Raw genomic sequence first — 25307 nt, 5'->3', positions numbered from 1 at the left:
ATGCTAAGTAAACAAGCGGGGGTATTCCATAATATCCGGAGAAAGAACAGAAGAAAAAGAACAAAAGAGACCTAGTGAAAACAATGATGAAATACTCAACGCCCACGTATTGACATAACAGTAGAAAAAGAAATTCAATGACAATCCCCGGCTGAAATATAACCTACAATCCACCACTAATTTGGTTAGACCTCCAGTCCGACATTACAACACTTGTCAGTAATAACTTCCCAAATCCGGTCCGCCGTAGCCTTGACCACCTGCCGGCGGTTGCCAGACGGGCGGCGCTTGGGGCACCTGAGGATAGTAGGCCGCACTGGGGATCAAGGGCGGTGGCGGCGGTACCATCTGTTGGGGTGGCTGGTACTGAGTGTAAGGTTGCTGCGTTTGTGGTGGTGGTGGTGGTTGCTGCTGCTGCGACGGAGCCGTATAACTGCTATCCTCATAAGACATACCGCCACCACTGCTGTCGCGCTTTCCCGGGTCATCAAGCGAGTGGTACGAGTGCTTCCCGCCCCTCCCACCACCTCCGCCCCGGCCACCTCCGGCTCGGAAGCCGCCGCCGCGTGAGTTTCCACGGTTACCCTTGCCCGAGTTACCGCGGAAACCTCCGTTGCCGTTGCCGTTGCCGTTCCCATTACCGCGGCCGCCTCCACCCCTGGAGTTGCCGGCTTGGCTGTGGAAATTCCGCTTGCCATTCTGGAAGTTGCCGGCGCCACCGCGGGAGTATGATGGCGCCTCGTCGTCGGCCGTGTGCTTCCGCTTGGAGGCCTTGTTGGCGAACAAACTCTCGTACTCGCCCTCGCTGGGGTCCTCGGCCTCGATGCGGAAGAGGATCTTCTCGCCCACGGTCGTCTCGAAGATGAAGGCCTGATCCGGCGGGAGAGGCTGCCAGTTTTGGATCTTGCTGGCGTCAATGGGCCTGGCGCCCTTCCTCAGCGCGAGCACAATGTGCGGCGTCTTGTTGTCGGTGTGGTACTTTGCGGTGATGGGGACGGGCCGTACGCTGGCTGCCCAGACGTTGTTTTCAAAGCACCCGAGCCCGACCACCTCCCACTTCATCTTGCTGCCCATGCCGCCAACCTTTTCCAAGATGCTGTGCGGACAGGGACGGGGGCAGATCATGATGTTGTTGGCGTGGACCTTGAGCTCCGACTCTGACGCCCGGGGGAGTTGAGAGGCGACGAGGGCCAGAAGACGTGATGTGTCCTCGGGGTTTATCAGATATCCAGTGTAAAAGACCGTCTTCTTGATCATGAGCTTGTCACGCCTTTGGTCGCCTTGCCTCGACGCCAGCTGGGCATTGTGTGTGTTGATCAAGTGTTGAACCTCTGCCACCTCGATGACGGGGTCCAAATTCGTGCCCAGCTCGACCACGTGGATGACCTCAGCGGTTATGGGTTGTCTGTTTGGTACAGGGCCGCCCTGACTCACCGCAGCAGCCATCTCGTTGAGCCGCACGTTGTAGTCGGTCATGAAGTCGCGGAACCCCTTGACGTGCTTGGGCCGATCCTCGTAGACGCGAATCTCCTTGGCGTTCTTGTACGTCTCCATCAGGGTCTCGAGGTAGACCTGCTTAAAGATCATGGTGCTGGCAAAGCGCTGGCCGTCCGGGCCCACGGCTGGTTTGAGCGAGACCAGGTCGAATTCGAGGCCTCTGCTGGCGACCATGCGCTTCAGCAAGTCGGCGAAGCCCGACTCGGAGCGGCCGGTGAGCAGCACTGTGAGTGCATCTTTCTGCTTCATGCTGAGCTGGACCAGCTCGACGACCTTTTCGTTCCACCAGCCCTCCCAGCCGCGTGGCTCCTCCTTGAGTATGCCACTGCCGGTCGCAGCAAGGATGCGGCTATCGTGCCACCAGCCGCCATTGAGAAGGTCGGGGTTCGCCAGAAGGCCGATCGTTGGTCCGTTCCACAGCTTTGGATTGGGCAAGGGCGTCTTGAATACTATAAAGCAGGTGGGAAGGATGGACAAACGTCAGCACGGCTTCCAAGCAGTTAACCATGACATCCGATGGAGGGGGTTTTCCGTCATGTCCTTGGGGAGGAGGGGGCTTGACAAACAGGTATTATCAAAGTCGTAAACGTGGATTGCGCTGATTGCTTCGACAGGCGGCAGTGTCTTGTTGAGAACTGACCAGCGGTTCATGGCGGTCGGTGTGTAACTGCGCTGCTGTTGCTGCTGTTTTCCATTGGCTCGCAACACGGCGGCGGCCGAGGCGGAGCCATGATGCGCCGGATAGGCGTTGCCTGAAGGCGCCATGGCTCGTCGTGAAAGGGGGGAGAGCGGGACGCGTGCGAACCTATCAAGCAACATTCATGGGCGGTTGTGGGTTTTCTGCGCGGGGGAATCGGGTTATGTGGTTTTTATCTTTGGTGAAATCGAAATTTGATGAGCGTATCGATCCTGATGATGAGGTCAGTTTTCTCCATCTAGCCGTCAATGGCGCGTTGGAAGCTAGCTGCTGTGGGTTTTTATAGTGGGGCCGATGCCACTGGCCTAAAAAGAAAGCCCCTAGCATAATACCGGGCGGGCTGAGAATTAGTATACTGTATGTACCTGACGACACAGAAAGCCGATGCTTGCCCATTTCAATGATCCCTTTGCGCACCTTACAGTGGACTTGCTGTTCAAGCCACTGATGTTGATAATAAATTGTTCGCTCAGAAAAATTCATGTTTAATACCAACTGACTCCATGTCTCATTCATGCAATTTTTGTACGAATCATCATCATTCTCAACATCGTGACCGGTGAATCTCCCTCCGTATCCGCCCTTCACACAGCGAATTGGTGTTGTGCTATGTCTGGAAAATAGCTACGCAGGCTACTTCTTTCACAACAGAAAACTCGCACCAAATAGTACACGCGAATGATGGAGATAAAACTGTCGAGTACTTGCAGCTCATGCAATCTCAAATGACTCCTTCTTCCACCCATACACGCGATTGAGACGCTGTGCAAATATTGGCACCGAAAAAGCCCTCGATGTGAGACCTGTGTGGCCTGTGAAACGTCACAGATTTCCTCATATCCAACGACTCCGGGGGCAGGAAAGTGTAGATGGACCCGAACTTGGGCATGACGGAGAACCCAAGCTCCGCCATGGCCGCCTCCAAGGCCGTCCAGCTGATCGAGCTTCGAGATTGCGACTTGTCGAACAATCTCCAAAAGGTATCGGCCGCCGAGCTGCTCACCTTGAAGATCTGGGTTGGTGTAGTTGTTGTGGCTTCGTCTTCCGCTGGTGCGGACTGAGGCGTAATCTCGTAGGCTGAGGAATGCGACGGTCGAGTCTTCTCCTTTCCTCTACGGTACTCGACTCGTAACTCTGGAGGTTGCGTTGACGATACAGGAAGTGGCACCCATCTCTGGCCGGCGTTGGGCTTGAGCTTCGCCTTGGCCTCGTGGTAACGGTTCTCAAGATCGGAAAAGCTGTCCTCGATGAGGTCCTCATACAGGATTCCTAGCTTTGTGCCTGTATTCTCAATGACGAATTTGTCCAGAACCCCTAGAGAAGCCAACGCCATACCAGGTTGGAGGAGATTGTAGATCGGACAAGCAAAATTTCGTAAGTCGAGGTCTCCTTTTGTCTGGTTAAGCTCAGCTTCCAGTTCCTGTGCCCTTGAGACAAACATCTGGCCCTTCTTGCGCGAGAGCGGAGGCATCGAGACAACCGGTGAGAGGTCTCGCATAAATCCTGTTATGGCGAAAAGGTATGCGCAGCTGCCCGGACCTGCTTGTCCGGCAACTGCTTCCTGTCTCTGGTCTTTGATCCTTGGTCCAATATATCTTCGACAAGAATATTCAGGACCTGTAGGATCGTGATCTGACGCATGAGGACCAGCTCGCCGTAGTCTTGACTGAAGAGCACACCAGCGTCGACGGCCTTCTTCAACCCGGCCAGAACTTTGTCTTTGTGTCTCCCCTCTACTTCTATGGAGCAGCCGTACTTTTCTTCGTCCCAGAAGACAGAGTAGCAGTCTTCAAACGTATGCCGCTGTGAGTGCTGTAGGTTTCTGGTGCGCATGTTGTTGCCGATGACCCATTGATCACCAGGCGAACCATCGGGACCGCTGAAGAACTGATCGTAGACAGACGAAGTATCGCGGTGCTTGAGAATACCCAGCAAATAGTCAGGGCCGCTTTCAGCAACATATCGCAGGTTCATCTCGGGAGCAATGAGATAGCCATCTCCAAGACTCCGATCCAATGCATGCTTCAGATATCTTCCAGTAGCGAAACTAGACTTGAAACACCTGACGCGCTGTCGCTGATCGAATGAGCGCCTAACATTATCTATCCGGGCGGAATGTCGTCGATACTTCCTGGCTAGATCAGCCTGGAGTTCTCTGGCCCACTGACCGTTCTCCTCTGACGATTCCATTTTTCAGGATCCAGAGAAGATTGATGGGACTTCTGAAGTTGCACTGAGAGGTTGGCAGACAAGGAAATAGTGGGAATGGGGGAATTAAGAGATGAAGAGTGCCTTTTCGGTGCAAACGGATCAGCTGAATCTAAAAAGCAACCAAAAAAAACACCGGGAGCCCCCAAGCACCAGCTATTTTTCAGTAATCTTAATGCCTGCTTCGTCCCAGGTGTTTGCTCAAAGTATTGATAACTTTCCCTAGTAGGACCCATGCAGGATTTATCATTAGTAACACGGTTGAGAAGAGGTCAGTATCGATGCTATGCGAATGCTTCCTCTCAATATTCCCCAACACAGTCTCATGACTTTTAAGCATGACTGTCCTTGAATATTTGTTCACCGATAAATCCTTGTATGCTTTTGGGTTATAAACTTGAACAAAACGCCGCTGATGGGCTCAAACGCCAAACGCCTCCAAACCCAGAAAATGCGAGATCCCTCGTCTGAGGGACAGGTACCATAGAACATTGAAAAAAAAATCATGCCATGTCCACATCTGCCTCACCTCTTGGCTGAGGACCCTTGTTGTCCGTTCTCAGACCGATAGCAGCCTCGGCCTCCTTTTGTGTATAAGGTTCCTCCTGAAGCTGCTTGACACTGTGATTTCACAACTGTTAAGACCCAGAATATAATGTCGGTGATGCAATGAACAGACTAACCGTCGCTTGTGAGGCTTGCCCTTGCGGTGCTCTACAAGACTGTAGTCCGTCTCGAACCACTTGGCGCACTCGATGCAGTAATGCCTGCCGAGGCCAGGGAGATCCTCCGAGGCTTTGGTGTCTTTCCACTGAGCCAGATGCTTGGGCGACAACAAGTCCGCCTTGATCTGGTCCACGTCCCTGAGAGTGATTGTTCAGCATACGACTCGAGAGACTTGCATAGTGGTTGGTGATTGATGTTTATATCTTTACCTGGTCTTCCTTCGCGTCTTCGTTATGGTTTTCTTGTTCGTCACACCCATCTTGAAATATTTCGGTTGAGCAGCTTAGCGGGTATCAAGTCGATGGTAACTACAGGGCTCTGGGCCAACCGCAAGGCTGAAGTAATGTGATATATTTTCTTATCAGGCTGAGTTTTGAGGGAAATTTCCGTAATAAATTACTATGTAGTGGCACTTGCAAATCTTGCTCAAGTGGATTGCGAGGCAGTTGGTGATCGTAAGTGGATTTCCATATGCACTCGAGGTGAAAATTTTGGAGGGGCAACTTTTTTTGCGCAGCCACTCAGAGGTGTGCTTGGAGAGGCAGGGTTACTCTACTAACTCTACTAACGGGAGGGCCTATTATAGGTTGAACAAGTCGTTGCACGAAGGAGAACCTTGGAGAGAGAAGTACGAATAAAAAACCACTCGATTCGTCACGTACAATAATAGCGAAATGCATGCAGGGCCATGCAAGGCCCCTTTCCCCAATTACGGAAACCTATCGCCAACAATTACTGCATAAAACATAAAACTTCAATTCGCCTCTTATCAAATATTGGGGAAAAAGGTTTTTTTTTTTTTTTTTGTTTACTTATATCCCTGCCATACAGGTTACAGTCAAAAATATGCCTCGAAACAAAAATGTGGGCCATAGCTTGATCTCCGTTCGCTTTTTAGCTTATCTCCTCGTAACACCTACTGACGCCGAGGCCCAAATGGGTGGTCGGTCGCCGCCGAGGAGTTTGCGACCCGCTGTCGGCTGAACCAAACAAAAAAAGAAGCCTGCGCAGGAACACTCGAATCAGGTCATTGCAGTCTGGATCTTCGCCTGAAATTTTGGAAAAAAAAAGTGAGTATTTGAAAAGTTGTCTACACTGGCTTATGGAGTACTACTCCTTCCAACAGGATTAACAAGCTTGTTTAAGACATCGCAAAAGGAAAAAAAAAATAGGCAGAACTGCTGTTTGGTGTCTAGGATCTATAAGTAACCGTCTTAAACCCAGAAGCTCTTGTCGGGCCTAATATTGTTTGTCGATGACAAAAATCGGGCCGGCGGCCTGGCCAGCGAGACCTATTTGCGCACGGGTTGTGGAGAGGTTCGATGCGGAGCGGGGCGGCGGAGTCCCGAGGATTTGAGCTCGGCTTGCGAGGCTGGATGCGTGCTATTCAGGGAGCTAGGGACGGCAAGGAGAGGCATGTGGTGGGTAAATAATGAATGTGGCAACGCTGAGCGATCACGAGAATTAATTTGATGCACTCCAGAATTGGTTGCAGAAGGGGAAAAAAGAAATGGCACATGCACAGCACGCTGGCCCTTATCTAAACAGTAGAACCTTTGAACTAGAAGTTGGGGGGTTTAAAAGCTAAGGCTTGGCATAAGATGGATGAGGTGAACTCCAACGGGGTGTGAGACCAGAACCATGCATGCGCCCCGGACAGTGTCTGTGAGCTCAATTGACAGGAAAGGGAAGGAGATGAATTCTACGGGTAGACATACGGTAGTTTTCGATTGATGGCTGAATGCTTGATTTTACAGTAAAAGAATCAAGGGACGTGCGATGCAAGTGTACTGAAAGGTAGGTAAGGTAGGTTAGCAAAACAAGCAATTCTCAATCGTTAACGTACATAATACGACGTTGATCTAGAATCACCAGAATATTCAGGAAATAATTATCCGTCCCTCATTGGCCTCGAAAAAAACAATTCCAGGAGGCAGGGAATAACGGGCCAAGGCTAACCGTGTATGCTGTGACGTCCGCGTTGCTTAATCCCTGCTAGGTCAGGAATAATCCATTTCCTCTGATTCGTTGCGCAGTGCTCCTTATAACCGAGTTCCCCAGACAGTGGGGGCGGGAGCTCCAAAATCTTAAGCCGCTGTGGCCGAGTTGTGTCTGGAACAAAAACCACGCTGGTCGCTACCTCCCGAGCAAATTCTGCTTTTGCTATCTTGCTTCCCATTCATTCACACAACGTTTGTCGGCCAGGTGCTCCTGACTGTTGTTTTCTCGAGCTCAAATAACGAGGAAGAGTCTCAATTCCTCGCTGAAAACATTTGTCTACTCATCTCCGCTCTGTTATTCTTCCATTTTGTTGGCAAATAACATCTCACGCCCAGCATGCTGGCCCTTAGGAGAGCTGCCGCGGCATCGCCGCTGGCTCGCGTGAGCGCCGTGACCCGTCGTCGCATGGCAACGGTGTCGGACAGCCCGCTTGACAAGAAGGTGTGTAATGAATTCTACAGCTCTCTCTTTTTCTGAGCCTGCCCTATTTGTTGCTGCTTCGCGGGTTCCTTGGGATCAGCCAAGGCAGATTCCTTCGAGCTCCTACCAACGTTGCCCCGTGTCCAATTCATATTCTCAATTGCTAACTCAATCTAAACCAACTACAGGTCAGGCAAAACAACTGGGAGGAGAACAACTTCATCCCTTACAAGAAGCTGTCGGAGAACCTCGCCATTGTTCGCAGCCGTCTCAACCGTCCCCTCACATACGCCGAGAAGATTCTCTACTCTCACTTGGACAACCCACATGAGCAGGACATTGAGCGTGGTGTTTCATACCTCAAGCTCCGCCCTGACCGTGTTGCTTGCCAGGATGCCACCGCCCAGATGGCCATCCTTCAGTTCATGTCGGCCGGCATGCCCTCAGTTGCGAACCCCACCACTGTCCACTGTGACCACTTGATTGAGGCCCAGGTTGGTGGCCCCAAGGATCTGGAGCGTGCCGTCAACATCAACAAGGAGGTCTACGACTTCCTTGCTTCTGCCTGTGCCAAGTACAACATCGGTTTCTGGAAGCCCGGCTCTGGTATCATCCACCAGATCCTGCTCGAGAACTACGCTTTCCCCGGTGGTCTTCTCATCGGTACTGACTCGCACACCCCCAACGGTGGTGGTCTCGGTATGGCCGCCATTGGTGTCGGTGGTGCCGATGCCGTGGATGTTATGGCTGGTCTCCCCTGGGAGCTGAAGGCTCCTAAGTACATTGGTGTCCACCTGACTGGCCAGATGTCTGGCTGGACTTCGGCCAAGGACATCATCACCAAGCTTGCTGGTATCACGACTGTCAAGGGGTAAGTTAGCATGAAAGCTCTTGAGTATTCCCCACACGCCAAAGAGAAACGGAAACTAACAGAATTTCTACAGTGGCACTGGCCACATTGTTGAGTACTACGGCCCTGGTGTCGACACCCTTTCCAGCACCGGTGCCGCAACCGTCTGCAACATGGGTGCCGAGATTGGTGCCACCACCTCCGTCTTCCGCTTCACTGAGCGCATGGCCGACTACCTCAAGGCCACCAAGCGTTCGGACATCGCCGACTACGCCCGTGCCTACGCTAAGGAGCTTCGTGAGGACGATGGTGCCGAGTACGACCAGGTTATCGAGATCAACCTGTCGGAGCTTGAGCCCCACGTCAACGGACCTTTCACCCCCGACTTGGCCACTCCCATCTCCAAGTTCAGCGAGGCCGTCAAGGCCAACGGCTGGCCTTCGGAGCTCAAGGTCGGTCTCATCGGCTCTTGCACCAACTCGTCGTACGAGGACATGTCTCGTGGTGCCTCCATTGCCCGTGACGCCCTCGACCACGGTCTCAAGGCCAAGACCGCTTTCACCATCACCCCCGGCTCTGAGCAGATTCGTGCTACCATTGCCCGCGACGGTCAGCTCCAGACCTTCGAGGAGTACGGCGGCATGGTCCTTGCCAACGCCTGTGGCCCTTGCATTGGTCAATGGGACCGCAAGGACGTCAAGAAGGGTGAGGCCAACTCGATTGTCTCTTCGTACAACCGTAACTTCACTGGACGTAACGATGGTAACCCTGCCACTCACTCCTTCGTCACCTCCCCCGACCTGGTCGTCGCCATGACCGTCGCTGGCTCCCTGCACTTCAACCCCTTGACCGACAAGCTCAAGGACAAGGATGGCAACGAGTTCATGCTCAAGCCCCCGACCGGCGAGGCTCTTCCCGCTCGTGGCTACGATGCCGGTGAGAACACTTACCAGGCTCCTCCCCAGGACCGCGCCTCGGTCTCGGTTGCCGTCAACCCTTCGTCCGACCGTCTCCAGGTTCTCTCTCCGTTTGAGCCTTGGGATGGCAAGGACGCTAAGGACCTCCCCATCCTCATCAAGGCCCAGGGCAAGACCACCACCGATCACATCAGCATGGCTGGCCCCTGGCTCAAGTACCGTGGACACCTTGACAACATCTCCAACAACATGTTGATTGGTGCCATCAACGAGGCCAACGGCGAGGCCAACAAGGTCAAGAACCAGCTCACTGGCGAGTTCGACGCTGTCCCGGCCGTCGCTCGTGACTACAAGAAGAACGGTATCAAGTGGGTTGTCATTGGTGACTGGAACTACGGTGAGGGTTCGTCGCGTGAGCACGCTGCCCTTGAGCCCCGCCACCTTGGTGGCCTGGCCATCATCACCCGCAGCTTCGCCCGTATCCACGAGACCAACCTGAAGAAGCAGGGTATGCTCCCGCTTACCTTCGTTGACCCTGCCGACTACGAGAAGATCAAGCCCGATGATAGGGTCGACATTAAATGCACTGAGCTCGCTCCCGGCAAGAACATCACCCTGACTGTCCACCCCAAGGACGGCAAGGCTTTCGACATCCCCTTGGCTCACACTTTCAACGAGGGCCAGATTGAGTGGTTCAAGAATGGAAGTGCATTGAACACAATGGCCAAGGCCAACAAGAACTGATTTATGCGTTAGGGATTTTTTTTTTCTGGTCTGGCTTTTTCTGGTCTGTTTTTGTACAAAAGAAAACTGGCGCATTTTACCCAATTTTACTTTGTTATGACTTTTTCAATTTAAATACCCTCAAAAACTTCCTAAAGTTTCCAAACCAAAATGAACCATTGCCTCTGGCCATGTGAATAAAGGAATGTTTAATGTTTTCAATTTAGAAAGTCCCAAGTAAACAGCGTATTTTGAACGGCCGTGTTAAGAATCATGTTGCCAAGGGCCCGGCTGGGGCGTTAGCGGTAGTGGACTGCCGAACAAATGAATCGTACCCGCTGGTTCGTGGATAAGGAATTCGAAGGCCAGATAACATAGCAGTACCGATCGCCTCATGCCGACGTGCGAACCTCACCTTGGCTAACCTTACCTAGGTTTCCGAAAGTGGAACACTAGTGCCATTGATATTGACAATTGGTGACGCCTCCGACCTGGCTGATCCCATTACAGCTGTCGCACTGCGTAACAAAAGACCCATTGCCGAAGACAAGCGTTGCCACGTCGGCATTTCGACCAACACTCGCGACCCAAGGGATTTTGCCAAGCTCCAGTCCGCGTCGCCGAAGCCTCCGACGAAAAGCAACCCATCGCGAAAAAAAAAGTCTCGTCGCAAAAAAAAAAAAAAAAAAAAAAACACCCCCCTGGAGCGGCGCGTCTGCTGGGAAAACCGATTGTCCAGACTTTGTCCGAGTACCCTACACAAGGCTTCCTCCTGCTCCTATAACGCCCTCGAATGAAGAAATCCAGTTCGAAAGCCTACCGGCCTGCCCTGTGCGAAAGACGAGACGACCTACCCGAGCTCCAAAGCAGCAAGCCATCGTCCATACATTCGGCCCATCTTTGACCTCCGACTTTGGAAGCCTCCCGAAAACCCTGCTCAACCCGGGTATCAACGCCGCCTGTCCCGTTGTCTAAGGCGGGGTTTTCGAACGCTATCGTTTTATCCTCTCTCTCCTTCCGGGGAAAAGAAGAAGAAGAAAAAAAAAAACGAGAATCAAAAAAGTAGAGATTTACATATCGGCAGCCGATAGTCATGGTTGGCTTCAGCACAGCGCGGGCGCGGTCGTACGCCTTCCGGCTCCCGCTATTCACTAGGCTGGCGGCGGTCATCATCGTCGCCGCCTGGATCGTGGGCGTGCAGAGCGTCTGGGACCTCAGGGCGTGGGGTGCGCTCGTGCCCGACAAGCTCAACCTGGGGACGAGTGAGTTGACTACCCTTTGCGTGCTCTGCTTTTCGAGGGGGATTTGATCATGTGGAAGGGGGAATAAAAATAAGAGTTTAGAATGCTGACATGCAGGGTCCCAACCCCCGTCAACAGTGTATCGCACGAACACGTACCCGTTCATACACGTGAACTTCTTCCACGCCCTCATGAACGTCATCGCGATAGTGCCGCTGCTGGAGAGGTTCGAGGCAGAGTACGGGACTCTGACGTCGTTGGCGCTTTTCTTTGGCCGTGAGTTACCTACCCTTTGCCCCTTTATACGAGGTCCTTGGACTTGGATTGGTTCTATCTAGTTCTAATTCGCATATCTTCTTTTTCAAACTCTATAGCATTTTCAACTATACCAGCGATTGCATACGTTTTGATCGAGAGGGGGATACTACGGGCTAATAACACGGTCATGGGAGCAAGGTAAGACGGCAACGCACACGCGTGTCTCATATGGCAGGATCTATATCTTGAAGCATGAGGCTAACGTTATTTGTCTCAACAAAACAGCATATGGGTGTTTCTTCTCCTCGGAATGGAAGCCATTAGGACGTACAAGACGAATCCTCACCTGGTCATTGCAACCCACCATGTGCCCACTTGGACTACGCCGCTGGCGCTTTGCCTAGTGGTCTCGGCGCTTGTCCCAAACACGTCCCTGCTGGGACATTTGTGCGGGCTGGCTGTTGGTTACCTGAGTATGTATCTCTCTTGCGCATTCCCCGCCCTGGATTTTTGTCACATCCTTCCTTTTTCATATTCGCTAACCCTTTGACCAGGTGGCTTGGGATACCTCAAGTTCCTGTCACCTCCGGAGAAGATCCTGCGGTGGATCGAGACCAAGCTCAACCTCCTGGGCCGTCTCCCTCACTACGTCAGTATAGATCAGAAGACGTACGGGAGGTTCGGAGTGCTGCCGTCGGCGAGTCCGAATCCTGGGGCCAGCCCTGCGATAGGGCTAGTTGGGTCGACGCAGAGACTCGGAGTGTAATGGAGGATTTGTAGAATGAGAGGATAAAGCAGCTTGTTGGAAAGTATTCTTCTGTAATAATCATGGACTATATACCTTCTTTTCAAAGGGGATATTTCCTCATTTGCGTGTATATACTTTGCTTTTTCTTTTCTTTTCTTTTTTTCTTTCCTTTTTTCTTTGCGTTGCTTGGAGCTGTAGCTTCCTGAATGCCAAGACAGTCAATTTTTGCATAGATTTGTCCAAGTGCGACGAGCTTTTGAAAACTATATTATCATAAGTGAGGATCCAGATTTTTATCAAATATTTGTCTATTATTTTCTTCTGTGAATATCCTACAAGCTTGTCGTAAATCTTCAATTCATCCAACTGACTTCAGTAGGAATCTCGGTTGATGCACACAGTAGAGGTCCCTGGACCCCTGATTATATTTGTCAAAGCGGGGCTATGCCATCATCAAACTCCTGGCAATCAGCCCAAGACAGACAGACACCTCTCTGCTTTCCGTAAAAGGTTGTCGGCGGTAGGAGCTTGAAAATCAACCCAACACGCCCGAGTAGGCGCCGGGAATTTTCCAATGCCGCGCTTATTATGTGAGTTAGCAATTGATATTTGGATTTAATTCTTTTTGTTTAATTTTCTTTTTCTCTTTCGGTTGTGGTAGTCCCGTTCATTGTTTGCGTGGGGTTATGCTGACTCTTGAGCTCCGACGCATTGTACACAGCTACTATCCTGAGCCTACGGCGGGATCCCCGGATCCTCAAGCTCCCACCTTACCTCTCGGTGCTGTGCATAGTCGTCGGCATCGTGTCCCTACTGCTTCTTCCTCTCGATAACTTCACGAGGAGGACTTACATATCGGAAAATGCACTCCTCCCAGGCCAGGTGCACACGTACTTTGCCGGTAGCGATCAGAATGTCTTTCGGGCTTATAAACACGAGGTCAACAGCCTGGTTGGCAAGAGCAACGTCGAGTACGCAATTGTCTTTTTTCTTTTTACTCAATGCTCATTCTGGCTCAACTCAGTAATTATGTTTGGTCTGGGAACAGAATGCTGACCGATCCCTCTACCCAAACTACAGGATCAACGACAAGCTCGAGAGCATCCTCAAAGGCGTAGGGCTCAAGGTTGGCCGCCAGAACTTCACCTACTCGTCATCCGGAATCCAGCACAACGGCGAGAACATCTACGCAATCCTCCAGGCGCCCCGCGGCGATGCGACCGAGGCCATCGTGCTCGTGACGGCCTGGCGCAACCCCAAGGGCGAGCTGAACCGAAACGGCGTGGCCCTGGCCCTGACGTTGGCGCGCTACTTCCGGCGCTGGTCCCTCTGGTCCAAGGACATCATCTTTTTGCTGCCGCCGGACTCGCTGGCTGGGCCCCAGGCCTGGGTCGACGCCTACCACGACGCGCACGACCCGCGCAAGGTGGCGGCGCTCCCTCTCAAGTCGGGTGCTCTGCAGGGCGCGCTGGCGCTCGACTACACCCGTGAGGACCGCTACGAGAGCGTGCATCTCGTCTATGACGGCGTCAACGGCCAGCTGCCGAACCTGGACCTGTTCAACAGCCTCGTGCACGTCGCCGGTGGCCAAATGGGCATGGGCGTCTCGATCCAGGACATGTGGCACCACCGCAACGATTACCGCGACCGGCTGCGCACCATGCTGCGTGGCATGCTGCGTCAGGGCCTTGGAGCAGGCACGGGCGCACACTCGTGCTTCATGCCGTACCACGTCGATGCCGTCACGCTGGTTCCGTACGGCGACGGCTGGCAGGACGAGATGGCCCTGGGCCGCGTTGTCGAGGGTACCTTTCGCAGTCTCAATAACTTGCTTGAGCATCTTCACCAGAGCTTCTTCTTTTACCTGCTCATGCACAAGGAGCATTTTGTCAGCATCGGCACATACCTGCCCAGCGCCATGTTACTGGGCGCGAATTTTACCATCATGTCCATCCTGATGTGGTTCAAGAGCGGGCAGCCCGAGGAGGAGGAGGAGCCCAAGGGTCAGGTGACTGCTGCTAAAACTGGAGTTTCCGTGGCATCGGAACCTCTGCAGGTTGTTGAGCGTGAGCTTTTGGTTCCGCTGTCGGTGATAGGCACTTGCCTGTTCCTTGGCGCTGTGCCTCTATACATTTTTAACCACCTCTCTGCAGGTGTAAGTGCCAGACAAAGCATGCTCGACGTGACTGTATTGTTGTTTCCCAGTGGCATGATTTCCAGTGCTGACCTACAAAATCCCTACCAGCTTTTATATCCGTCCTTCATCGCCTTCTCGATAATCAACATCTTCCTACCGCCCATTGCCTCGCAGCTCCTAGAGACGCTCTACCGGCCCACGACGCAGCAGTACCAGCTCATCAAGTGCTTCTACCTCCTGGTCCTAGGCATGTTCATCTCATCCCTCGCCATCCTCAACTTCTCCCTCGCCTTCTGGATCGGCCTCGTCGCCACCCCCCTGACCTTCACCCGACCCTTCCCGACCTCGCCCGCCCTCCGCTGGGCCTACGTCGCCCTGCTCAACGTCGCCTCCCCGCCCGCCGTCTTTGCCGTCGCCTGCGCCGCCTGGCGTCTGGACGTTGCCGAAGTTCTGCAGGCCGCCGCTTTTGGCTGGGATGTTTGGGGCATGTACACCGCCGTCGTGGTCTGGTGCGTCTGGTGGCCCGCGTGGCTTGCCGGTTCGCTCGTCGTGCTTGGGAGGCCCGCTGCAAAGGTCAAGACTGCCTAGAACTGTGGGAGGAGCTTTATCTTCCATTGAAATGACGGTTTCTTTCCTATGCTAGATGACAAACAAGAACAAGGTGTGGATGTGCCCGGTTGTGATGCCTGTCTTGGTGTACTCATGATATGATCCTAGGCAGCTAGAATCTTGCTACGATAGATTTTTCACCTGGTTCATGTGTCCGTGTGTGTGTTCAAGTAGTGACATGGAGAATGTGAATATGCGTGGAGTACAACAAACATCTATAGATGCGGTTGTGGCATTGAAATTCTTTTGATTTTTCATGACGTGACGTCCCTCATAATGTCTCCCATTATCCTCAGGCTCTATAACCTCTAGCTATGATACACATCGTGAAGCGAGTCTTTTGTTCGCCAATGCCATCTCCAGTCGGAAGAACGATTCACCCTTTTGGGACGCCCTACCGACAGAGCCGAGCTTCGTTTCTCCTCCACCCGCATATCACCCCTCTTAGACAGCCCACACATCCTGACCCACGCCCTCGATCCAGTTGCCGAGTTGGTTAACGCTCGAGTCCCAGTCCTTGAGGCGCAGGCGCATGTTGTCGATCTGCTTCATGTCGAGGACCTTGGGCTGGACCCAGTTGATGTGGGCGACCTCGTCGACCTGGTCGATGTTGCCGCGCAGGAGACCCAGGCTTAGGGCCTTCATGACGAGGTGCTCGATCTCGTCAGGCTGCACCTTGGTCTCGCGCGCAATGGTCTGGAAGGTCATGGCGCGGTCGTGGGGCGGGCGGCGGAAGACGGCCTCGGTCAGGGCGGCCAGGTAGATCTTTTGCCTCAGCTGACCGCGGTGCTTGGCCAGGAGCGGGTTCGAGCCGATATGGCCCGAGAGGACATCGTAGGCGGCCAGGTCGCCGCGGTTGAAGGCGAAGAGAAGTTCCCGCAGCCACGAATCCTTGTCACTCAGGGTCAGGGCATCCAAGATAGGGTGGAGCAGGAGCTCGCCAAAGTTGTAAATGGAGGTGGAGGCTAGGGCGGCAATGGCCAAGTCGTATGCCCGCGAGCGACGCTCCTCTGGCGTCAGGGCCGAGACGTCGATGCAGGCCAAGTATAGGAGGGCGTTGCGGTAGTATGATGCAAAATCGGCCTGGGCCTGGTAGTAGTCGGCCTGTGCACTGTAGAAGGCAGCGCTGACGACCGTCTCGACGCTGTCAAAGCTATCCAGTATCCTCTCGGCCTTGTCGAGGTCTTTCCTTGTTCCCTCGGGGTCCTTCAGATCCAGCTTCACCCTCGCCACTGCGATCAGAGCAAAGACGTAGGCATCTTGCGAGTCTTCATCGTCGACCTTCTTGGCAACCGTCTCGAGGAACTGTAGTCGCTCTTTGGGATCTGGAAGTTGAAGGTAGGTATGTTAGCTAGCTACATTACCGGGGGGATCGCGCGGAGCTGGAGGAATGTAAAGGGATCTGCATCGCAAGCAACCCAGATCATCAGGTACATACCTTTAGCAGCTGTGGCGGCCTTGAGGGCTATGTCTACCAGCTTGAGCTGGTTGATCTTATCCGCAAACTTGGCGACAAAGACCTTGTAGAAATGAAGCCTTGCTGGACGGCTTATAGGGTGGTCGAAGAACTCGAGGGAGGCTTCAGTAAGTTGATGCCATAATTTCCTCTCCCAGTAATCCTCAAACTTAAGAATAAGCGGCTGGAGCTCTTCCGGAGCTTCGTCCCGCTGGTCGGCAAGGAAATCGGCGACCGTATCGGCGCTCATGGTGAGTGGGGTTCGGATTGAATCGACCCAGAATACGTTATCTGATTCCGGAGTGGATAGCTAAGTTTGAATGTAAACAACGCAGAATCAAAGGTGTTTTGCGGATGCAGGATCGATGGAGGTGTATTTTAGATGGTGCCGTTGTGAGTTGGCGGGATGTCGATTCGGAGCTTCGTTTGTAGATGATGGAGTGTATGTCCGCCGCCCGCGCTGATGCTTGACGCGGCTAGGATGCAGCCTGCTACGTCCCAGTATGTAGAGCTGTTGGGTGGTGGTGGGACTGATACTCAGCTGTCCGCCAGCTGCCATAAGCAATCTTGGTACGGAAACAAACTCTCAAGGATGACTAAGATCCATGGTGAGGTACGTACCTTGGTGTCGTGCTGTGAAAGTCAAGTCAAGTCAAGCCGCAGTCCAGAGCGGGTCCTGTACGGTAAACGCCATTGGCCCCACACGTGACCGTGCCAGTGAGCTCGAAGCAATTGGCAAGCGGCATCCCGAATCGTCACCACCAAGAAGCTCCCGGCGACCAGCTTATCGACCCAATTGAACCGCCAAAGCCTCTGCCGCCGTCAATAAACACGTTGGCAAGCATGTCGGCCTTTCCGACCGCAGTGCGGTCAACGCAGAAGCTCGCCCAGAGCGTAATTCGACGACAGCCGCTCTCAGACGTTGCCATCACGCGAACCGGAAAGCCAATCATCCGAACCCAAGGTGGAAGGTAGGTCGACGAATCTATGGTCTATGGCCGACTACCTCGAGTAGTATTGGAGGAAGCTTTTATGAAGCTTAACTAACCATGTCTTCTTGTTTTTCTTTGCGTATAGGTCATCGATTGGAGGTGAGATTCCTAACGCGACAGAGGCCCCCGAAGCTGCTCCGATCATCATCTAACGACGAGTTATTACCCCAGGCCACACTGCTACTGTCTTCGGTGCAACCGGCCAGGTGGGACGCTATATTGTCAACAGACTAGGTTCGTCGGCCCTAACCAACACCAGAGAACGCGATACGACGACATTGGAAGGTTGGTATGGAATAAGGACCCGACTCTGACAACTCCGCTTGAACAGCCCGGCAAGGATGTACTGTCGTGGTCCCTTACAGGGAGGAGATGGCCAAGCGCCATCTCAAGCTTACTGGTGATCTTGGGCGTGTGATCTTCATGGTATGGATGCCTAGTTCTGGCTGGCACAAGGTTCTCAATGGCAGTTTCTGATTGGCGTCCATTGTATAGGAGTACGACCTCCGCAACACTGCTTCGATCGAGGAGAGCGTGAGGCATTCGGATGTCGTCTACAACCTTGTTGGGAGGAATTACCCCACCAAGTATGTGATCTCTTCACTCCGGCCTACTTTCAGGGTCAAGATTGGAAATGGTCTGTACTGACTTGACCTAGGAACTTTTCTCTCGAAGACGTTCACGTCGAGGGCGCAGAGAGGATTGCCGAAGCTGTGGCCAAGTACGATGTTGACAGGTTCATTCACGTCTCTTCACACAACGCCAACCTTGATTCACCCTCGGAATTTTTCAGGACCAAGGTGAGGCTCACTGGACGATCGGCTTGCTAGCTACTTAGGAACCACGGATGTCTGGGGTACGCGTATACTGACTTGATTTACCGTTGGATATCAGGCTCGTGGCGAGCAAGTCGTCCGCAGCATTTTCCCTGAGACGACAATCGTCCGTCCAGCACCTGTCTTTGGTTTTGAGGACAACCTTCTCCTGAAGCTCGCCAGCGTTGTCAACCTGTTTACCGCGAACCACATGCAGCAGAAGTTCAACCCCGTCCACGTAAGTACTCGTATCCCATACACGCTTGCGACACAATACTAATTCTCAGTTTAGTCTATCGATGTGGGTGAGGCTCTTGAGAAGATGCTTTACGATGACAGCACCGCCGGCCAGACCTTTGAGCTGTATGGCCCCAAGAACTACTCGATGTCTGAGATCGCAGAGCTGGTCGACCGAGAAATTTTCAAGAAGCGGAGGCACATCAACGTCCCCAAGGCGGTCCTTAAGCCTGTTGCCGGTCTTCTGAACCGTGTGCTCTGGTGGGACATCATGTCCGCCGATGAGATCGAGCGCGAGTTCATCGACCAGGAGATTGACAGGACAGCAAAGACCTTCAAGGACCTTGGTATTGAGCCTGGTGACATTAGCAACTTCACATACAACTACCTGGTAAGTGTTGCTTATCAATGTGCAAGCATAATCAAAAGACATTGCTATATTGCGGAGGCTGACGTCCATCACAGCAAGGATTCCGGAGCGGATCGTTCTACGATCTGCCTCCTGCTACGGAGAAGGAGAAGAGGGAAGACAAGAAATACATTCACGTCACGGACGAGCTGTGAAGGGTGCTGGGATGAGAGATATTTCAGCACAGGTATCCTGGCGCATCCTAGAGTGTACATATACATAAAATTAGCTAACCAACCAGGTGATCTTTCTTTTTTTTTTTTGACACAACTGACTCAAAGAGCAATTGGTAACAAGTTTGTTTTTATTATTCAAATGCATTGTCGTCATCGGCCGATACCCTCCGTCTACTGAGTGTAACTATTTTTTTGCACAAGCGACATGCCTGGGCAAGGATGATACCCCCAGATCTTGGTTCAACTTTTTTTGTTCTAATTTTTTCTCACAGATAAGGCAAGTAACTTGCCGACTCACCGATTCAGCTTGGCCGGTTTCTGTGAGTTTCTCATACTTGGCATAGTTCTACCAACTTTCCAACCCAAAACATGGGCCGCTGGGTCCAGTTTGGCTCCACATCCACCTTGATTCTTGAGTAATAGGAACCACCGAGCAACACATCCCCCGGAAAAGCATTACTTGAGTGAATGCAGTCGATCAACCATACCCTCGGTGCTTATTATGCCATGGCCTCCCTCCATGGGAGGTCGTTCTGTGTCGTGGAAGGTCTTGCCTCCTCTTCGCTTTTCAGCTTTGTCTGTCTTTCTTATCGTATTCTCTCTCTTTCGTATACCCGTTTTGTGATATACATGCATGTGATGCACGCTCGTTTCATTTTTCTTTTCCATATATAAGCAACCTTCGATTATACATTATAAATTACAATGGCGACCATGGCCTACTTTGGAGGAGATGACGACTTGTGAGCTTGCCTGACGAGAACTGAGAAACTATCTCATCCGCGTGACTATACGTTCCTGGGCAGTAACTAACAAACCCACAACAGTGCCCTGTCATCCCACGCCCTGGAAGCGCTCAAGGAGTTCTACGCCGATAGGGATGCGCTGAAGGCCAGGTTCGAGGATCTCAAGACTGACGCGGAGAAGCGCCATGCTGAGACTTTGTCCATTCACGACTTTGGTGAGGACTGGCAGGCCTCGCAGTTCTGGGTGAGTCTTTTGTAGATCAGCATCTGGGGCTTTATGGTGTCAGGAACCAGACAGGCCACATTTGCCTGCCGTCGTCTAAGTTGGACGTCAGCGGAAAAGGGCTCTTGATGCTTCAAAGTCGCTACTTTCTGGGCCTTACCTTGAAGTTGAGGATAGGTTGTTATCGGGTTCGAGACCAGGGCAGCCCATCCAACTACCTAGAAATTGGGCTCTTCTCGCTGACACCATGAGCTTGAAAACAGTACTCGGATGACACAGCAAACCTCATCGCCAGGCAGCTGCTGGATGGAGCGACTGCAGAGACCACCATCGCGGCTATTTCAGCGCCGAGTGTGTTTATCGCGCTGAAGAACGCCATCGTAAGTTTGACCGACTTTCTTGGAATCCAGAACTAGCCTACATCCTGGCTTCAAAACCCCCCAACCCTTTCTACATTCTTTTGTTGAGCTGTGGTGCTAATACACAAGACAAAAATATAGGCCTCGTGGGATCAACAATCCAGGCCAAAACTCGTGCTTCTCGAGTACGACTCGAGGTTCTCGATATTCCCGGAATATGTCTTTTACGACTACAACCAGCCCCTGAAGGTCCCGGGTAAGCGGAGCGAAACTTGTCCTCCCATTTTGGGTGATATTCTGTCATCAAACTCTAACTGCCTTCTCCCACTCTCGACCCAGAGTCCCTACGGGGTGCCGTAGATCGGATGGCAATAGACCCTCCGTTCCTGAACGAGGATTGTCAATCAAAAGGTAAGATAGTCAGAATAGACCTTCCCTAACCTGAGGCAACTGTCCACAAGACAAAATCGTTGTAACGAAGATATATATATATATATATATATAACTAAAAAAAAAGAAAGAAAGAAAAAAAAACTAACAAAACTTATCCTTCTCGTCACAATCAGAAGCAACAACAGTCAAGGCCCTGGCGCGGCCCTCGTCCGCGACGAGCGACAGGGCGCGCATCGTCATTTGCACGGGCGAGCGCATGGAGACGCTGCTCACGACCAAGCTCTACCTGGAGCTGGGCCTGCGGACCACCACTTTTGAACCCGAGCACGCAAACAAGCTGAGCAACGAGTTCTACTGCTATGCAAACTTTGAGTGCGACGAGTGGGAGTGGCGAGAGAAATTTGCTCTTGCTGCATGATGCCTGAAGCTTTTAGGTCTCAAAGACAAAGTAAAAACATTGGAGGTATTTGGTTTTGACGGAGTAGGAACAAAAAAAGGCGTTGGGGTCTGTGTGTTTTGTGCTTTTTATTTTCATATGTTGGGAATGACTTTCAAGCCCGGCGTTCGTTCTTCTTTCTTTAGCGTCATTTACCATTTTTACATGAACGATCCTTGGCAGTGCTTGGTTTGTGATCCAGAACGTGACTTCGCCGTCGATGTAGGTCAAGATCGTTGCAAAGGACATGTAATTGTACACAACTCCTCTCAAGTCCAGCGCACCTCCATATTAACACCACCCATATGCGAACCGCCGTTATGTACTGGGACTTTGGTAAGTCCTGTATCGACAGGGAACACATCACCGACGCGACAAATGCTTGTCCTCCGCTTGTCCCCGGTTTAGCAGAGGGGCTGGCAGAAATTCGCCCCCATTACTCATCTAGCGTCGACCTCTTTACATGTCGCCTCTTCCGGTACAGGTCTTGCCGGCTCACCAAATACCACAAGGCGTCCCTCAATTCATTTTACCCAAAAACATGTGGAAATAGTGAGTCGTTAGGCAGACGCAAATCTCGAACCGGTGATGAGCGAACACCCCAACCTTCAGTGGATGGGGCTATGTAACCCCCGAGGGCAGACCCCATATCAGGCTCACCGTAATCCAGGTGGGCCTGATGGCATAGAAATCCTAGAAACGCTCTTGTCCCCAGCTGGCGGGTGACCATTGCTTACTGATAAATCACAGAGGTCAGCAAACTAGCTGCCTCCGCGTCCCTGTTGTGCGTGGCGATTCAGGCAATATACCTGACGATATAGAATAGCAAGTAGGCCTTGGCTGATAGCACCTGGGAAACGGAGGCCATTTCAACTTTGTGGTCGTTGAATGCAAACCACTGGTAAGTTGATAGTGTTATTAGCCTACGAATTCCATGGAGATAATTGTCCAAAGCGGACAACTTACCTGGTCCTGAACCTTGCAGTAGCAGGTGTAGTGTCCAGTATCAATCTCTCCCACGTGTTCTACGACACTGAAGAGATCATATTGGCATGTCCTCGCCAGTTCGTAGTTTTCCTTGGACTCGGTGCTGGGACCCCGGTCCGTATATGGAAACATGTTGAGCTGCAACGGAAACTTGACGGGCGTATCAACCTTGACCGCCTTGTCGTGGCGCCCTTGTTTGTACTCAAAACGCTGTGGTAATGAAGAGGAAATGTGAGCAACGAACTCGGAATATGGGGACGTGCAAGATGTTTGATGACCATAAAGAGGATATCAAGCACATTGTTTACCTTTAATTGTATTGAGAGCACATTCGGTAAGCGCTTCAGGCTTGTATTCCGCCTGGCCTGCTGTGTTGAGTTGCACTTGTTGCAGCGGTACTCGCACTTGTCGGATTTGACATACTCTTCCTCCAAGCAGTCCTGCAACGACAACGAAGCACCTTTACTGCCGCCTTCTGACTTGGTCCCGGCGAGCTTCTTCTTCTTCTGCGTGGAGTCTAAACCGAGACTCAAGTCAAGGAATGATTGCACCTGATTCGTGACGCTACCACAACCTTGGCACGTTGTGTTGCTTTGTAGCTTGCCGTAATACGTCTGATGTATAATGCAGTCACACAAGTGCTCAGATCCACTTTCCGGGCGCTTCCCATCGCCGTTGCGCTCGTGCAGCTCTTCAGCCAGAAGCTGGAAGAACTCATGCGCATCTTGCTCCTTTGTCGTGACAAGATTTGCAAAAGCTTTGCGCTCCAACGACCAAAAGCCACAAAGCATATTGGCTGCTGTGTAGCCGTTTGTGGTCTCCTGTGAATAGAAATCCTGGAATATGTCATCCATGGCACAGCTCATGCAGTACTGAGTTTGGCATTCGCCACTCTGATGACCATCGCTGAGGTAGTAGTTGCGAAGAAAGGGATTGTGTAGAAAACTTTGCAGGATGACGTTCTGGTAGCATGTAGCCCCTGCATTGTAAATTCCGCGGAGCCCAGTAGCCTTGCACGGCACCTGGTTCGTGTTGAGCGCAATATAGCGAGCTTCTTCCTTGGCAGCTTCCGGAGATAGCTCGTCACGCTTCCTCTTACGTACTGAAAGATAAGGGAGGCAATGTTAGCTGGCTACTAACCATCAGTTTACGGGGGCGGTCGATGTCCATATATCTCTTCAGCAAGAGAGCCAAGTCTGGCAATATGGAGATTTGTGGTATCTTACGAGTAAAAGTGCCTGCGCCTATCTTCCTCAATCTAAGCTCCTCGAGTGTTGGGTCCCAGACATAATCATCACACATTTGGCAGTATAGCATTCCATTGCGAGAGTCAACGTCTGCGATTCAGAGTTAGCGATATTACAACACGCCGTAAGTGGCTGGCAGTGAGAGATGGCTCAGGCTTGTGATGATTACTTACAAAAGCGGTGGGATTTTTTATTGCCATGTTCAAGACGCTCTTCCACGCCAAGGATCTGGGGGCACTGAAGACACAGATAGTTTGATGTCAAGGACGTAACATTTTGGCCACTTGCTGTAATGCTAGTCTCTGGTATAACTGGAGGGTTCTCGAATATGCAGCGCAGGATGGCTTTGTAATGTGAGATTGATGTTTGTTGCAGATCCCTATTTTGGGTCATGATGAGTTGGACGTGTTCTGCAGACGTATACGGCTTGTCAGTAAAAGCTTCATCGCGACTGCCTCGCTCTCCCAGCTCCGTTTGCGCAACAAGGATAAAATATTGTGTATACGTACCGCAACCAAACACAGGCCGACCAGGCACAGGGGCCTTGATCTGAGTAGCCTTGGAAGCATCCGAAGTTGGCTTTGCCGACATCTTTCAAGTGTGGTTTGCCCAACCAGGGGCAACCGCCGTGCCCTTCCGTCAAAAGTGGATGGTGTTTTCCAGACCTTCTCAAAAATCGTCGAGCCTGGTGGTTTATCGATGCAGCGCAGTGCTACAGGCTTGGACACGGCACTCGGTGCAACGATTCAGCGCAAGGTATGCAGTTTAGGTATGTAGGGAGGTGAGTTGGTTAGCCAGTAGTTGGATGTTCGCCCGCCTGGTGGATTAAAAGAAAAAGAGGGCCTCGAATTATTGTTTCTGCAAACGCAAGAGCTGAGCGTTGCAAGGCTGATGCGAACCTGCTGGGGGGTGGACAAGTCCCAGATCGGTATCCGGTTTGTTCAGCGGCTGTGCCGTTGGTGAGGCTCCTACGGATACGTTGAATTTTGTAAAGGCGGAAAAGCAACAAACACGTCCGTTAGTGACAGGGAGCAATTGATTGAATGATCCTCTCTACTGTAGAGTTGCTGACAGATAAATCTTGGACACTCAGCCACCGACATTCGCTTTTGTAAAAATACACACTAAACGTCCAAGAGAGGAGATCTCTCATACCTGTATTTTTTTTTTTTTTTTTTTTTTTTTTGTCTTGCTCCGACTCGAGGCTGATTTGACTCCGCAATGCAAATAATTCGTCGGTTTTGATATGTGAAGTAGGGGTCTTCTATTTGGGACCTTTTTTGCCCGGACGCGGTTTGCCAACAGCACGTCACGTCGTTGAACTCGCTGTAGGTACTAAGTCTAACCTTACTTAACCTGACATCGGAAATTCCGCTTATCGTGCTTATCGTAGCTAGGTTGCTTATGTAATCTCGTCTGATCCCCATCCCATTCCCCACCCTTCAAGCTGTGTGATTTGACCTCGGCACCCTTCTTTGAGATCTTGGACCCCCTCAACTAGCACTCAACCCCGCTGCGACAAAGCTTCCTGGGCCGGCGTATCCATGCAACCTTAATGGCTTGCGTCCGTTGCATGCCACAGAGGCCCCGGCCGAGGCTCCCGGTTTGGTATAGCCGCCACTTCGACATCTTGGTATTTACTTTATCCAAAAGGCATTAAATACGTGCACCCCTGAGACCTAACTTCTCAAGGTACCTGCTTAAATATTCACTAGTCAAGAGCCTATTCCCACCTTGTCTTGATCTACGCATGACCGTCTGGGTTCGGGCTCTGTCACATCTGCAACGGTCTCGAACCA

The 25307-nt window shown here is 51.9% G+C and overlaps 11 protein-coding genes across 11 annotated transcripts; 5 read left to right on the top strand and 6 right to left on the bottom strand.

Moving 5' to 3' along the window:
* Positions 1–216: 216 nt before the first annotated feature.
* PgNI_00507 (uncharacterized protein) lies at positions 217–2426 on the bottom strand (the record flags this gene model as incomplete). The annotated part of the gene is made up of 2 exons (XM_031120587.1): positions 2064–2426; positions 217–1946 (listed from the first exon to the last, which is right to left on the bottom strand). The coding sequence occupies exons 1-2, from the start codon at positions 2314–2316 to the stop codon at positions 217–219; spliced, it is 1983 nt and encodes a 660-aa protein (XP_030986393.1). The 5' UTR covers positions 2317–2426.
* Positions 2427–2915: 489 nt separating this feature from the next.
* PgNI_00506 (uncharacterized protein) lies at positions 2916–3665 on the bottom strand (the record flags this gene model as incomplete). Its single annotated transcript, XM_031120586.1, has 1 exon — positions 2916–3665. The coding sequence occupies one exon, from the start codon at positions 3663–3665 to the stop codon at positions 2916–2918; it is 750 nt and encodes a 249-aa protein (XP_030986392.1).
* Positions 3666–3700: 35 nt separating this feature from the next.
* On the bottom strand, positions 3701–4384 carry PgNI_00505 (uncharacterized protein; the record flags this gene model as incomplete). Its single annotated transcript, XM_031120585.1, has 1 exon — positions 3701–4384. The coding sequence occupies one exon, from the start codon at positions 4382–4384 to the stop codon at positions 3701–3703; it is 684 nt and encodes a 227-aa protein (XP_030987665.1).
* A 26-nt stretch (positions 4385–4410) lies between these two features.
* PgNI_00504 (uncharacterized protein) lies at positions 4411–5646 on the bottom strand. Its single transcript, XM_031120584.1, has 3 exons — positions 5338–5646; positions 5086–5265; positions 4411–5023 (listed from the first exon to the last, which is right to left on the bottom strand). Exons 1-3 carry the CDS (start codon positions 5385–5387, stop codon positions 4906–4908), a joined length of 348 nt encoding a protein of 115 aa, XP_030987664.1. The 5' UTR covers positions 5388–5646; the 3' UTR covers positions 4411–4905.
* A 1587-nt stretch (positions 5647–7233) lies between these two features.
* PgNI_00503 (uncharacterized protein) lies at positions 7234–10211 on the top strand. Its single transcript, XM_031120583.1, has 3 exons — positions 7234–7570; positions 7738–8420; positions 8494–10211. Exons 1-3 carry the CDS (start codon positions 7466–7468, stop codon positions 10058–10060), a joined length of 2355 nt encoding a protein of 784 aa, XP_030987660.1. The 5' UTR covers positions 7234–7465; the 3' UTR covers positions 10061–10211.
* A 798-nt stretch (positions 10212–11009) lies between these two features.
* Positions 11010–12514, top strand: PgNI_00502 (uncharacterized protein). Its single transcript, XM_031120582.1, has 5 exons — positions 11010–11301; positions 11419–11556; positions 11655–11736; positions 11824–12011; positions 12093–12514. The coding sequence occupies exons 1-5, from the start codon at positions 11133–11135 to the stop codon at positions 12302–12304; spliced, it is 789 nt and encodes a 262-aa protein (XP_030987659.1). The 5' UTR covers positions 11010–11132; the 3' UTR covers positions 12305–12514.
* Positions 12515–12796: 282 nt separating this feature from the next.
* Positions 12797–15240, top strand: PgNI_00501 (uncharacterized protein). Its single transcript, XM_031120581.1, has 4 exons — positions 12797–12876; positions 13008–13257; positions 13367–14441; positions 14532–15240. The coding sequence occupies exons 1-4, from the start codon at positions 12861–12863 to the stop codon at positions 15009–15011; spliced, it is 1821 nt and encodes a 606-aa protein (XP_030986636.1). The 5' UTR covers positions 12797–12860; the 3' UTR covers positions 15012–15240.
* Positions 15241–15265: 25 nt separating this feature from the next.
* PgNI_00500 (uncharacterized protein) lies at positions 15266–16957 on the bottom strand. The gene is made up of 2 exons (XM_031120580.1): positions 16471–16957; positions 15266–16357 (listed from the first exon to the last, which is right to left on the bottom strand). Exons 1-2 carry the CDS (start codon positions 16736–16738, stop codon positions 15477–15479), a joined length of 1149 nt encoding a protein of 382 aa, XP_030986391.1. The 5' UTR covers positions 16739–16957; the 3' UTR covers positions 15266–15476.
* Positions 16958–17261: 304 nt separating this feature from the next.
* Positions 17262–19211, top strand: PgNI_00499 (uncharacterized protein). The gene is made up of 9 exons (XM_031120579.1): positions 17262–17459; positions 17566–17579; positions 17652–17714; positions 17812–17906; positions 17976–18067; positions 18139–18280; positions 18375–18533; positions 18588–18923; positions 18998–19211. The coding sequence occupies exons 1-9, from the start codon at positions 17332–17334 to the stop codon at positions 19094–19096; spliced, it is 1128 nt and encodes a 375-aa protein (XP_030987804.1). The 5' UTR covers positions 17262–17331; the 3' UTR covers positions 19097–19211.
* A 611-nt stretch (positions 19212–19822) lies between these two features.
* Positions 19823–21256, top strand: PgNI_00498 (uncharacterized protein; the record flags this gene model as incomplete). Its single annotated transcript, XM_031120578.1, has 6 exons — positions 19823–19860; positions 19945–20107; positions 20350–20466; positions 20587–20701; positions 20785–20856; positions 21012–21256. The coding sequence occupies 6 exons, from the start codon at positions 19823–19825 to the stop codon at positions 21254–21256; spliced, it is 750 nt and encodes a 249-aa protein (XP_030987803.1).
* Positions 21257–21297: 41 nt separating this feature from the next.
* PgNI_00497 (uncharacterized protein) lies at positions 21298–24747 on the bottom strand. The gene is made up of 8 exons (XM_031120577.1): positions 24664–24747; positions 24018–24588; positions 23682–23918; positions 23488–23598; positions 22570–23363; positions 22241–22471; positions 22084–22172; positions 21298–22010 (listed from the first exon to the last, which is right to left on the bottom strand). Exons 2-8 carry the CDS (start codon positions 24097–24099, stop codon positions 21968–21970), a joined length of 1587 nt encoding a protein of 528 aa, XP_030987806.1. The 5' UTR covers positions 24100–24588; positions 24664–24747; the 3' UTR covers positions 21298–21967.
* Between the last annotated feature and the right edge of the window lie 560 nt (positions 24748–25307).

Source organism: Pyricularia grisea (assembly GCF_004355905.1).
Source record: "Pyricularia grisea strain NI907 chromosome Unknown Pyricularia_grisea_NI907_Scaffold_1, whole genome shotgun sequence".
Taxonomy (NCBI): Eukaryota; Fungi; Ascomycota; class Sordariomycetes; order Magnaporthales; family Pyriculariaceae; genus Pyricularia; species Pyricularia grisea.
Note: the sequence above shows the minus strand (reverse complement) of the source record. Positions and strands in the feature narration are given on the sequence as shown.

Bases quoted from the DNA above. Each gene is read 5' to 3' on its own strand.
- PgNI_00497 (XM_031120577.1), bottom strand. From the start codon at position 24,099: ATGTCGGCAAAGCCAACTTCGGATGCTTCCAAGGCTACTCAGATCAAG. The intron at 23,599-23,681 runs GTAAGTAATCAT...TCTGAATCGCAG, and splicing joins TAAAAAATCCCACCGCTTTT to ACGTTGACTCTCGCAATGGA. The intron at 22,011-22,083 runs GTATATTGCCTG...GTGATTTATCAG, and splicing joins TTGCTATTCTATATCGTCAG to TAAGCAATGGTCACCCGCCA.
- PgNI_00499 (XM_031120579.1), top strand. From the start codon at position 17,332: ATGTCGGCCTTTCCGACCGCAGTGCGGTCAACGCAGAAGCTCGCCCAG. The intron at 17,907-17,975 runs GTATGGATGCCT...TCCATTGTATAG, and splicing joins TTGGGCGTGTGATCTTCATG to GAGTACGACCTCCGCAACAC. The intron at 18,068-18,138 runs GTATGTGATCTC...GACTTGACCTAG, and splicing joins GGGAGGAATTACCCCACCAA to GAACTTTTCTCTCGAAGACG.
- PgNI_00504 (XM_031120584.1), bottom strand. From the start codon at position 5,387: ATGGGTGTGACGAACAAGAAAACCATAACGAAGACGCGAAGGAAGACC. The intron at 5,266-5,337 runs GTAAAGATATAA...AATCACTCTCAG, and splicing joins AAGACGCGAAGGAAGACCAG to GGACGTGGACCAGATCAAGG. The intron at 5,024-5,085 runs GTTAGTCTGTTC...GTGAAATCACAG, and splicing joins GGCAAGCCTCACAAGCGACG to TGTCAAGCAGCTTCAGGAGG.
- PgNI_00501 (XM_031120581.1), top strand. The intron at 13,258-13,366 runs GTACGCAATTGT...CCCAAACTACAG, and splicing joins GTTGGCAAGAGCAACGTCGA to GATCAACGACAAGCTCGAGA. The intron at 14,442-14,531 runs GTAAGTGCCAGA...AATCCCTACCAG, and splicing joins TTAACCACCTCTCTGCAGGT to CTTTTATATCCGTCCTTCAT.
- PgNI_00502 (XM_031120582.1), top strand. From the start codon at position 11,133: ATGGTTGGCTTCAGCACAGCGCGGGCGCGGTCGTACGCCTTCCGGCTC. The intron at 11,557-11,654 runs GTGAGTTACCTA...CAAACTCTATAG, and splicing joins GTTGGCGCTTTTCTTTGGCC to CATTTTCAACTATACCAGCG. The intron at 11,737-11,823 runs GTAAGACGGCAA...TCAACAAAACAG, and splicing joins AACACGGTCATGGGAGCAAG to CATATGGGTGTTTCTTCTCC.
- PgNI_00500 (XM_031120580.1), bottom strand. From the start codon at position 16,738: ATGAGCGCCGATACGGTCGCCGATTTCCTTGCCGACCAGCGGGACGAA. The intron at 16,358-16,470 runs GTATGTACCTGA...TTCAACTTCCAG, and splicing joins GGCCGCCACAGCTGCTAAAG to ATCCCAAAGAGCGACTACAG.
- PgNI_00503 (XM_031120583.1), top strand. From the start codon at position 7,466: ATGCTGGCCCTTAGGAGAGCTGCCGCGGCATCGCCGCTGGCTCGCGTG. The intron at 7,571-7,737 runs GTGTGTAATGAA...AACCAACTACAG, and splicing joins ACAGCCCGCTTGACAAGAAG to GTCAGGCAAAACAACTGGGA. The intron at 8,421-8,493 runs GTAAGTTAGCAT...GAATTTCTACAG, and splicing joins GGTATCACGACTGTCAAGGG to TGGCACTGGCCACATTGTTG.